The sequence below is a fragment of the Macrobrachium nipponense genome, chromosome 20 (assembly GCF_015104395.2).
Source record: "Macrobrachium nipponense isolate FS-2020 chromosome 20, ASM1510439v2, whole genome shotgun sequence".
NCBI lineage: Eukaryota > Metazoa > Arthropoda > Malacostraca > Decapoda > Palaemonidae > Macrobrachium > Macrobrachium nipponense.
In genome coordinates, this window is record NC_061089.1 from 79,608,039 (window position 1) to 79,620,309 (window position 12,271).

The 12,271-nt window shown below is 41.0% G+C and overlaps 1 protein-coding gene across 4 annotated transcripts in view; it reads right to left on the reverse strand.

The window, feature by feature from the left end:
* The window catches only part of LOC135195346 (dmX-like protein 2), a 572,993-nt gene that overhangs the window by 99,989 nt on the left and 460,733 nt on the right, over positions 1 to 12,271 (reverse strand). For all 4 annotated transcript variants that reach the window (XM_064221627.1, XM_064221621.1, XM_064221608.1 and 1 more), the window contains 4 exons: positions 8,938 to 9,077; positions 8,447 to 8,643; positions 8,161 to 8,285; positions 7,412 to 7,494 (listed from right to left, as the gene is read on the reverse strand). In XM_064221627.1, the coding sequence (XP_064077697.1) occupies positions 7,412 to 7,494; positions 8,161 to 8,285; positions 8,447 to 8,643; positions 8,938 to 9,077 (545 nt within the window). The remainder of the gene's footprint in view (positions 1 to 7,411; positions 7,495 to 8,160; positions 8,286 to 8,446; positions 8,644 to 8,937; positions 9,078 to 12,271) is intronic.

The following is a 12,271-nucleotide window of genomic DNA, read 5'->3' on the forward strand; positions in this document are numbered from 1 at the left end:
TATGGCCCTAGCGAGCAGCAGATCTCATATGCCATCTTCACATCTCGCAGGGAGTGTGAAGTGAACACAGAGTTGCTTCGCTAAAACATGGTACTCAGGATGTTGCTGAGTGCCATGCTCTGTTGAAATGCTTCCGAGGCCGCGCCCTCACCTCGTGAGCATTTCAGATAAAGATTTCAAATCTTTTTGTGCAAACACAATGAAGGAGCATTTTTGAAAGAACTCCTTAACACTAAAGCCAGGCTGTTCTTCGATATGGGCAAGTCTGGTCTTTTTTCGGAAAACACTGCAGATTGCCCGATTGACTTCGACTTTCTTGAGTTTTATGTAGATAAAACTTGAGAGACCCGACAGGGCAACAGGACTCTCTCTGGCTCCTGCCCACTAACTTGTGCCATCCTTGCTTCCAAGCTCCTGGCCCAAGGACAAAACGAGAGAGAGCACACCGCCTTGTGTTCTCTAAAGCCAAAACTTGTGACGATGGCTTAAAATCTCACTAACCCTCTTTGTCGTATCTAGGGTGGTTAGAAGAAGGCCTTCCTGATCACATGCAAGACGTTAACAGGTAGGAGAGGTTCGAATGCTTTGACATCAAGAACTTCAGACTACGTCTAAGTTCCATATTGAAAGCTTCGATCTGGACATGCACAGTCAGTCCGTCTGTACTAAAGTCAGGTGACCCGACCAGTTGACCAGTCAGACAATCAAGGACAGCAAAGGCTGTACCCTGAAGACCATAAGGCACTATTCTTCGCTGAAGGATGAGTGTCTGGACTGCCTGGGCGATTCAATCTAAGCAAACCTTGGGGGGTGTATCAACGCAACCCAACGTCGTCAGCGAATCAACTCCTGACTCGAGCTTCTGTGCCAGGAGAAAGGAGCGAGGAGCAAAAAGGCGATTCAGTCCCGAAGGAAGAATGCCTGACAGTCCAACCTGGTCTCATGTTACACGATCATCGGGGGTGTATAAACGCAACCGACTTCGTCAACAAGAAACTCAGGGCTATCTATATGTCGCCTGATCTCGCACGAGTGTCCTGACTCAGAGAAAACAGGTGAGACAAAAAGTAGATGGTGAGCGAGGTTCGAGATTCCACAGAACTCAAAAGATCGTGAAGGGCTTTGTTGTTTGACAGACGCAAATCTCTGAGCCCAAAGGCCGTCAACAACATATTTGCGTATTCTTTAATAGTTGTGACTGCCAGCTTATCCCATTCTTCAGACGGAAATGGAAGACGGTAATCTTATTCCTGTCAACATCTCGATAGCCTGAACGTAGTCAAGACTCAGAGCGGAGAGGTTATAGGTACCTTTCGAGTTAGAGTAGACCGACTCTCTCGGAAAAATGGTCCATTTGGAAAGTGAACTAGGAAGTATGTGACCTCTGTGAATCCAGGATCCTGAAGGCCAACATGGGGCGATCAGCGTCATTGTCGCTCCCTGTGACGTCATAAATCCTCTTATTACATTTTCCTAAGCGATTGAAAAAAGGGGAAAAGAGACTAAATATCCATCCCCGTTCAATATCATAGGATGGCGTTTAATGGTACCGATCCCGGATCGAGAATAAGGGAGCAGAGAAGAAGAAGCCTCTTCGTCCTCAACATATCGAAGAGAAGAATGAAAGGGCGTCCCTAAAGTCTCCACAACTCTCAACTTACTTCTAAAGAAAGATTCCACTCGGAAGTCAATAGTTACTGCCGTCGATCGAGACGATTCGTACGGACTTTCGCAATCCGGTATAACGAAACCTCCTTAAGAGGATCGTTACATTCTACGCCTGTTGTTATAATAGGCTTTCTCGTAAACTCGAACAGGGGGGGACCGAGAGAAGATACTTCTTAAGATATGAGAGAGCTGTGGAATATCAGAGTTGATCTGGACCACTGGTTCCCAAAACTCGTTACGAGGACTGGAGGGACTACCGAATCGCTTTTACTTCTTTCAGATTAAGATCCAGGACATCTGAAACCCTATCCAGATGTCCGGCACCTTCTTTCTATCACCTCAGGTGAATAAACGCACTGAGAGATGTTCAGAATCATTCCTAGATCTTGAATAATATTTCAGTTTCCCGGTAGGAAAAAACTGTGGTCTGAATTGCAGTCTATTCGGGGAAACAAACTTCTTCAGGAAGGAAATGGTCCCCAGCAAGCTCATCCATTCCCTCCCCGAGTATGCTTACTTCCCTAATAAGGCTGCGCTTTGCCTAAGCAGGAGAGCATATAAAAGTGCAATGTTGCGGTAGACTCGTAGTTCTATACCGTGCGGTAACGAGCACCGAAAAGAGGATTAAGAGATAACTCTGTTGAACATAGTAAGGCAAAACGAATGCAACGTTTATTCATTCACGTAAGAAATCCCCTCAATCTTAGGCTAAAGTCCGTGATTGTAGGGCAGAGTTACAGTTAGTCAGTCAATCCCGCAGGAGAGACGTAACCGCCAGCACAGAGATACGGTTAGTCATCAATCCCGCAGGAGAGAGAGACGTAACCTACGGCGCATGACAGCGCCCGATCTGTTACTGGCTCGGTTGGACTGGAAGACAGACACAGCGTAGACAGCAGCAGCCAGCAGCTTACGAACGTCGTCTCTTAACTTGTGCTGGGTTGCCAGCTACCCTATTTCTACGAAGAAATAGGTCCGTTATTTTTTGAGCCGAAAGACTCTCAAGCTGGTATATTTAAGCGAAACAAGAAAACGCTAAATATATAGATGCGCGTGGTCGTCAGAACACTACCATACAACGGTAAAAGATAAATCGGAAACTCCTGGAAGGCTGCAGGGAGTAAACGATTAAATGTCCTTAAATACGACCAATAGACCTCTCGGTTGCCATCCGAAGAGGTAACTACAGCAAGTGTATATGACTTGAACCAACCAGAAGTAAAATAACGCAAGGCAAAATATGAAATTATATCACAATAAAGTTTGTTCATACTTACCTGGCAGACATATATATAGCTGAATTCGGAAATACAGCTACATACATATCTGACAGGCAAGTTTCATGAACAAAACTTAAGAGAATCGAAGGCAGTCAGCTCAAGCTTTCTTATGTTACTGGACATAAGCGTTCATTGACGTAGTCTACAAGCCTATTTCTTGTACGAGTCTGCGAATGACGAATGAGAGCTCTTCCGAATCTTGTCAATAAGAGCTTATTCGCTTACGCAATATCAAGTTAATGAGATGTTTGTCAATGAGACGAACCCAAATTTAACGGGATTTACCCACTTAAAGAGATATTTTTGTCAATGAGGGGATACCCACTTACTTGACAAAACGAAAGTATATTGTTCAATGGGGGAAAGTCACTGAATTGACAAAACGTAATCCAGGGAGTCAAGCATTAATTTTTTTCGATTCCCGTCTCAAACGAGGAAGGGGCAAGAATCCTGTTAAGAGACTGGGCTTACGGCAGGTAGAACGACGATGTTCAATTCGGAAGCGTAGTCCCGACTAGAAACTAACAAAATCTATTCATCTGAAAAACCCTTTCAGATGGGCTAAAAAGCTTGCAAAATTATCCTGGGAAGAGGAAGAAACTCTCCAACCAGCTTCCTCTCCCGTATCACAACTAATGCCTGCTAAAGCTTAAAATTTATTGGCAGTATGGCAAAGGAAGTCCTGTCTTGCGCTTTCCTGAAGAGCGTCCTTTTGATGAGTGCCTTTGCAAAGAATCCCACTGAACGTTGCCGAGAGTCCTGACGTGCAGGACATCGAGCCTTACATAACCCGTAACTGCCTTATCGCAAAGTCTTGACTGCGGTAGTGGCAACTTAAATTTATTGGCAGAATGGCAAAGGTTGCGGTAGAGCAAACGAGATCTTCCCTTGAGCTTTCCTTAACTCCATCCACCTATGCGAAAAGCAATATTAATTGACAGAGACCTCTTGTTAATTCACGAAACCCGATGTCTTGCTGGGTTTCGAAGAAGAAGTTGTCTGTTCACTTTAAACTTCCTCCGAAGCACTGCCTACTTCACATTCTTTGCAGGTGAGGTAGAAGGTATCACCGGAGGTAGAGGTAAACATTCTTTAGGCCCATATCTGAAACAAGAGCTTGAAGAGTTCAACAGAAACGTTCAGCCAGGCGACACACCTGGCGTGCGCTGGTGCACGCTCGGCGTCCACTGGCGCGCGCTCGGCGTCCACTGGAACGCGCTCGGCGTCCACTGGAGCGCGCTCGGCGTCCACTGGAGCGCGCTCGGCGTCCACTGGAGCGCGCTCGGCGTCCACTGGCGCGCACTTGGCGTGCACCCGCGCGCGCCTGGAGTCCATCCGAGCGTCCCGGGCGTCCGCTCTCAAAAGCTTCCTGCTACTATGACTTCTTTTACGTATTTCTCGGTGGAAAGACGGACACGAGTTCAGGCGACGTTCGCCTTCTTACTTCTCACTGAAACGCATAACGAGAGAGAGAGAGAGGACGTGAAGCGTCCTCTTCTATAAAGCTTCTATTTAGAGGGCGCGAGTCCTTCCGAAAGCTCCAACCCCTGCATGGGTGGGGAGGACGCTTCGGAGGACGAGAAGCAATCTTTCAGGATTCGTGCAACGCGCACGCACTTTGGCAGTTTGGGGATTTTCATCAGAAACTGCCGAAGGCACGCCAGATCGGTGGGGGTTCCTTGTAACCCTCCTTAGGCTTTCGACAATGCTCCCTCCCCGGGTCCTGGGAGTCAAGCAGAGGTCCCGGCCTAGAGGCGAAACGAGGCCGATCTGACGCCCTCCACTCCACAACGGTATCACTGCACTTCACTTTACTCTCTAAAGCAAGCACTTTCCGATTCTAAGATACGAATCGAAAGAGTATCAAGAGAAAAGGTTAATTCCTCTACAGACACTGCTTAGGGCCCGAAGGCAACACTGCAGGGTTAGGAGGTAACAATTACAGAAGTAGCACTTCACAGCATGAAGGAGAGCGAGCACCTCTCGTAGACATATTCATAGCCCGTAGGCCATACTACAGGGTTAGGCAAAATAAAGTCTACAGGAAGGTTAGCAGGTTCACTACCCTGACTTTTGTTACTGATTAATTGCGTACATACGAATCATAACGGTCTTCCATTACGGAATTAGACATGTTTACTTGATTAAATTGCGTACATACGAATCATTACGTCTTCCTTACGGAATAGACAAAGTCTCACACTCCTTACATGACAAATCTCAACAAAGAAGCAAGACCCATACCCCTCGTACATACCAAGTGCGGATCTACCGAAGCTTTCGGTAGCCACACCCTATCTTTGCAGACAACCCCATCTGAAACTAGCCTAACTAGATTCAGATATTTTATGCAAAAATGAATCAAATTCAAATCAATTTAAGATAGCGTATGCCTAGCCACAAATCCCACAAATCCAAGTAAATAAATCAAAAAGACAATTAGGATACTTAGCGGCAATGAGTTTCCAAAATCCTAAGACGGAGGTACTGAAAAACAGGTGTTTTTCAGCACCAGCGACAGAAAAATTATGAATAGAAAATGGGAATGGTTCCTGATACCCGCCTCCCAGCGGCGGGAATGGGTACTAACCACCTGGCCGACCACTGCGTGTGTCGGAAGTTTTTAAAATTCTGTCGGACTTCAGAAAATACAGCTATATATATATCTGACAGGTAAGTTTCATGAACAAAATAACATTTTCTTTACGTCCGCGCGGTAACTCTTACGAAAAAATCATACGTGCGATTGTGGTAATGTTTGCACCATTTTAAATTAGCCGTTACATAAAGTTTTATTTATGAAAATGTGTGCAATTTCATGTAAAATACAACAAAAAATAATTGAAGGTTGTAGCTTTTCTCTTTTTTGAAATATTTGCATATAAATCACGATAAATAGAAAAAAAAAAACATTGTTCGGTCACTTTGACTCTACCGAAATGGTCGAAAAACACAATTGTAAGCTAAAACTCTTACAGTCTAGTAATATTCAGTCATTTACCTTCATCTTGAAACAAAATCGAAGTACTATCTAGCAAAATATTTAGATTTATGGTGAATTTTTAAAAAAATCTTTCCTTCCCTCCGCGCGCGGATTCTCCGCCACAAATCTCCGAAATGCGTACGTACCATTCTCGGAATATTTGCTTCGTTTCATACTAGGCATTTCATAGAGTTTTATATATGAAAATGTGCGCAATTTTATGTAGAATAAAACGAAAAATATTTGAAGGTTGTAGCTTTTCTTATTTCCGAACTAATTGCATATATATATTATATATTATATAATATATTATTAAAAATTCGCATTCGGTCAACTTTAACTCGTCAGATATGGTCCAAAACTGCAATTGTAAGCTAATACTCTTACAGTATAGTAATATTCAATCATTTATCTTCATTTTGAAAGAAATTGGAAGTCTCTAGGACAATATTTAGATTTATGGTGAATTTTTGAAAAAAATATTTGTTTACATCTGCGCGTTACGAATTCATGCATTATTTTGTGATAATATTTTCTCTGTGTTGCTTTTATCCTTTTACAATGTGTTATATACCAAAATGATTGCAATTTAGTGTACATTACAACGAAAAAAAAAGTAACTTGTTACCTTTAACCGTTTTGCGCACAGAGCGATTTGAATACAATTATATATGAAATTTCGTTTTTGTGCTATCATATATCACATTATTTATATATGATAATGATAATTTTTTTCATTTCTGATGGTTGCATACTAAACTTCAGCCAATGACAAAAAAAGGAGCCAAAAATGAACTCAATCTTGAAAACTAAGCGCTCTGTGATTTTTTGAAAAAAATATTTTTTCCGCTTCCGCGCTCACTCTGAAACACCTCCGGCACACGGGAGACAATTTTTTTTTTACCGCTTCGTCGTAAGAGGGTTAATGTGTTTCGTAAACTTAAGTGTACGTACTATAAGAAGTTTTCTGCCGTTTGTCCTCCTCTGTCGCCACTTTCGGAGATAGCCTCACTCAAAAGGTAAGCTTCCACATTTTACTACATACGTACGTATGTACGTACAGTATTTCTTGTATACCATGTACACTAATACACTTTATTTACAGGTACATACATATTAGCACTACTAGTACGTATTAAGTTAGGAATTGAATGGTCCAAATTGTTGTAGTATTTCATTGTTTATAGGTCAATTTAGCTTTATTATGAAATTTACTGGGGTGTTTTTGGAGGGCTTGTAACGGATTAGCCATTTTACATGTAAAATGCGGTTCAAGATACAAAAAGCTAATGATACGAAGTCCGCCTCGGAATGGATTAATTTCGTATCTCAAGGTACCACTGTATAATGATTCTGATATAACAACAGAGTGATTACCAAGTTACACTAAGCTTAATAAGGAAAGAGAATCACAAAAGTTAAGTACAGCAATTAAAAAAATAAAGAAACTAACAAATCAACATAAATTATAAGACATTACCTCCTCTTCCAGGATCTAAAACATTCTTATCCATTGGAGTCTGTACAACAAGGAAATTAGAAGATGGAACAGCATCTGGCTCCCTGTAAAAGTACATATATATATATATATATCACACACACACATATATATATATATATATATATATATATATATATATATATATATATATACATATATATATATATATATAAATGTATATATATATATATTTATTTTGTAATAATATAGAAGCATACAGGAAGTAATAGACTTTCTAAAAGCATTTGCACACTTGCAGTATAACACCATTAGAACAAGGAAGATACTGTACTATTTGATATATGTAAAAGCACTTTTTATTAATGGAAGTGCTTAAAAGTTGGGTTGTTCTGTACTCTTTACTCCATTAGAGATATTAAATCTACATATCTTGGTAGAGTATGTATGTACTACTGAGCCTATAAACTGGCGATATAAATTCAAGTAAATGTTACACTCAAAGTGAAAAAGTACACATTTGTGAGGTTATGGTATAGTATGTAATCCAAAACTGTACGTACTGATATAAGTCACCAAGCATATGTTTAAATTTATGAAAATTCAATAAATAATAATAAAAAAAGACAAACTGCTAATTTCACACAAATTCCATTAAAAATAAGATAAATGCCTATCACGGTAAAATTCCTGCATGAATAAAAATAAGATGGATCTCAATATGTCAAACACTGAATGTAAGTTTCAGCACAATTTAATATTATACTCACTGGTTAAGGGCTAAAACATCAAGTTCACATTCATTAGTAAGCCATCCTGGATGATCTAATAGCAGTGACACATCTAATTCCTGAACTTCTCGGACTGTGGCCACAGCCATCAAACCAGCATTCACCTGCAGAATGAATGAAAAAAAATAAAAACAGGAATTTATAAAAGATATTTCACAAAAGCATGCTGATATATGTCAATCGAAAATTGAGGTAAAATTCATAAAGTCCAATACATAAACTATATCATGAAAACAGCTATCATTGCAGAATAATTTTCCCTTACCCTATTAATGCAGAAAGAGGTTATAGAGTCTTGTTCTTTATGTATAATACGAACAGGTTCGAGGGACTGCACAGCAGTCTCTGATGATGGTCCACCATGTTCTGAGGGCTCATGATGACTCTCTCCTCCCATCTCTGACCCACACTCGCCAGTCCCAGATCCATCTACACCATCTACATCACTCATTGCATCATCGACTGGGAAAAGGGATTCAGCCATCTCAAATTAGTTCATTATAAGCTGAGAATTTAATTCACATAAAAATGAATATCAATTATGCATGAAGATGGGTTTTATGTGTGAAGGTCACTTAAAAACTTCAAGTGCACATTTTATCGATTACAAATAGCACTGTATATAAACAGATTTTGTGTACACGATCCACATTAACGATAAGTATTGCTAGAGTAGGATGATTTGGAAAATAAACAAAACTAGTATAGAAGTATAAGAAAAAATAACACTCTGGCTCTCATCAATGCCATACTCACCATGATCTGAATACTGCATAGGTTCAGGTGCTGGCCTTTTACGGCCAAAGATATACCTCACAAATATGTCCTGAACTTCTTCCTGTCTCACTAAGTAATTCCATAGCCGCTGCACAGGTTTTACTCCTCTTTTATTATGACTGAAGACAGAAAATAAAGCTTTTAAGGCACATAATCACTTTTACATTCAAGAATTGTAATTTTTCTTAGTAATAATTAAAAATAATGTACCAGCATGGGTAAAAAATTATAGTTTCCTATTTTGGTACCTAAGGTAACTGCTTGACTACAATACTTCACTTTAGAGTGGCTATGTGGAGGTAGGCTCTCTTAATGAGTGCCATGTTTGATATAGGAAAACTTCAAAGATGTGGACTAACAGAGAGGGGAATCCTGGTCAGATCTTAGCAAACTTCTTTAAGAGGATAGCCTTTGGCTTTTCAGTTTTTTAAGAGGCTTTTCACAATGTATCATACTATCATGTGTATCTCATAACATAATTAATGATGGCAAAATTATATAATATCTATTATGTGGATTGCCATTAAAATTAACTTTCAAAATTGTATTAGTATGAGAGAGAGAGAGAGAGAGAGAGAGAGAGAGAGAGAGAGAGAGAGAGAGAGAGAGAGAGAGAGAGAGAGAGAGAGAGAGAGAGAGACCATTATTTGGCAAAAACATTTACTATTTTTGAATACAAATCAGTACAATATCAATACTGTTATGAAACAGAAAGCAAATGATATGAGAGAGAGAGAGAGAGAGAGAGAGAGAGAGAGAGAGAGAGAGAGAGAGAGAGAGAGAGAGAGTATTAAGACCTTTACCTTCCACTTAATGGAATCTGTTCCCTATAATTTCAGAGCTCTTTAATTTCTCTACAAATTATATTTTACTATAAATCTACTATGAATTATCAAGTTACTATTCTCACATGCAAAAATTGTTTTTCACCTCATATTTATTTTGATAATACTAATATGATATTGTTATGATACAATAAAGTTTCATACATACTTACCTGGCAGATATATACTTAGCTAGACTCCGTCGTCCCCGATAGAAATTCGAATTTCGTGGCACACGCTACAGGTAGGTAGGTCAGGTGATCTACCGCCCCGCCGCTGGGTGGCAGGAATAGGAACCATACTTTCTAGAACCAGATTTTCTCTTCCACCTGTCTCCTGAGGGGAGGCTGGGTGGGCCATTCAATCGTATATATCTGCCAGGTAAGTATGTATGAAACTTTATTGTATCATAACAATATCATTTTCATACATTCAACTTCCCTGTCAGATATATACTTAGCTGATTGGCACCTTTGGCGGAGGGTAAGAGACAGCTAATTACTGATTAGACAGGTAAACAACATACAGTGTAGGTAATAAATAAATAAAACCTTGGTTCCTATGTGTTTAGACGAAGGGTCGACTTCCTAGCTATTGCTAGTAGTCTGCTTCGTCTCAAGAGCCTCAGCGAGGATGTGACCTATGGCTAAGAGTTCTTGTAGATCTGTCAATGGGGTCTTATTCACTTACTCAACAGAATCTAATGGTCATTTGTTAATGGGGTCTTATCCACTTACATGACAATACACCTATGCCTAGGGGCATAATTAAGGAGCACAACACCGATCCCGATCACCTGATCCTAACACGAGGGTTTGTGCTTAGTTTGAAAAGAGCTATCCCCAAACTCCTTTCAAACAAACCAAAGAAAAAAAACACTATGTTAACATAAAAATTAACTCACTTAGTTAAGGATCAGTGTCGGCTCCCTATCCCAGCAAGGTATCCATACACATGTAAAACCAAGAGAGAAGGATCTCTCGTAGGTCACCTTGACCTCCTTCGTGCAAAGGGAAGTCAACACAGAGTTGCATCTCCCGTAAGTTACAGCTAATATGTTCTTCACGACATATTGTTATGTAACGAACAAGAATTCATAAAAGCTCGCACTTCAAGCGCTTTTAATTCTCAGCTGTTTGAAGGAATCATCAAGTTATTCATGAAGTGCTTTAGCGATCACACTTATTTCAAAGAAGACCAGGGCTTCCTTTGAAATGGATCTTTTCTGGATGAAGCCTAGAGTCTGGCTTGCGCCTGGGTGGCGCCTTGCGCCTCGTGTCTGGCTGGCGCCTCGCGCCTGCCTGACACTTGGTTGGCGCCTAACTCCTGAAAGGCGCTTTTCGCCTGACTCATGGCTGGCGCCTCGCGCCTGGAAGTAGCTTCGCGCCTGGTTCCAGACTGGCACTATTTGGCGTCTGGCGCCTGGCTGACTCCTCTCCACTTGCTGGAGCTTCGCGCTTGGTAGTCTCTCGAGGATGTCTGGCGATGCCCACATCGGACACTCTTATCTGTCCGATTTGTTCGCCTCTAGTGCATCTGCGCTAGGTTGGAGGCCCCCTCTTTCTCTTCATCAGACAATGACAGTGTTCCCTGAAACTGTCTGCCTCTGGCGTTTTTTACGCCTGTTTTGGCATATGGCACCTGGTTGGCGCTACATTGTCCAAAAGTCCTGAACATCCACAATAGTTTATCAGGAGACTGGAGAAGAGTGGAAGAAGTTCTTCCACTTTGAGCTTTGGCCTTTCCGGCAAGGGGAGGTGATTGTAATCAGCTACATCCAGTAGACGATAGGATATCTATCCATACGAGAGATAAGTGTCTTCCTCCGAGGAGGGTCCTTCTTGAATACTTCCGTGCTCACAAGATCTCTTCTTACATGTTGAAGGGGTGTCTCGTTGCAGAATCTTCCCTATCCTTGCCCGAAGGAAGGGAAGAAGCCTGGAAGTCGAAGAAGACTCCGAGCTGAAATTGGGAGTACTCCTGATTTCTAGCTCTTTATTGTATCCCTCTGAACACCTCCTGGGAAGCATTTCGAGCCGTCATCGCATTCCAAAGACTCTGTAGGCAAACGTTTGAACCATTCTACTGTAGATGAAAACGTAAGTACCCTGCCTGGACAACGAAACCATCTATCTGAAAACATGAATCAGGAATAGGGGGTTTTAGTTCTTTGCCAGACATACTATGCTGGCAAGAACCCATTGCCTAATCTCCATAGAATCTGATGCGAGATTCCAATGCCTCAAAAAAATTCACTTGTCTTCTTGATCGTTTAGGACCAAGAGAAACAAAGAATTCCCTCATAAAATTTCTCAAAGAAGTTTGATGAGGAGCAGTTCCATCTTGTCGGAACATAGAATCTGTGGCCACAAAAAAGATCCCATTAGAAGTACATGATATCCTACTCATCTTGTTCATATTTGAGGGTATCGTATAAGATCCCGAAGAATCTTAATTAAGATCTGCTATCGCCAATCCCTTTATAGAGA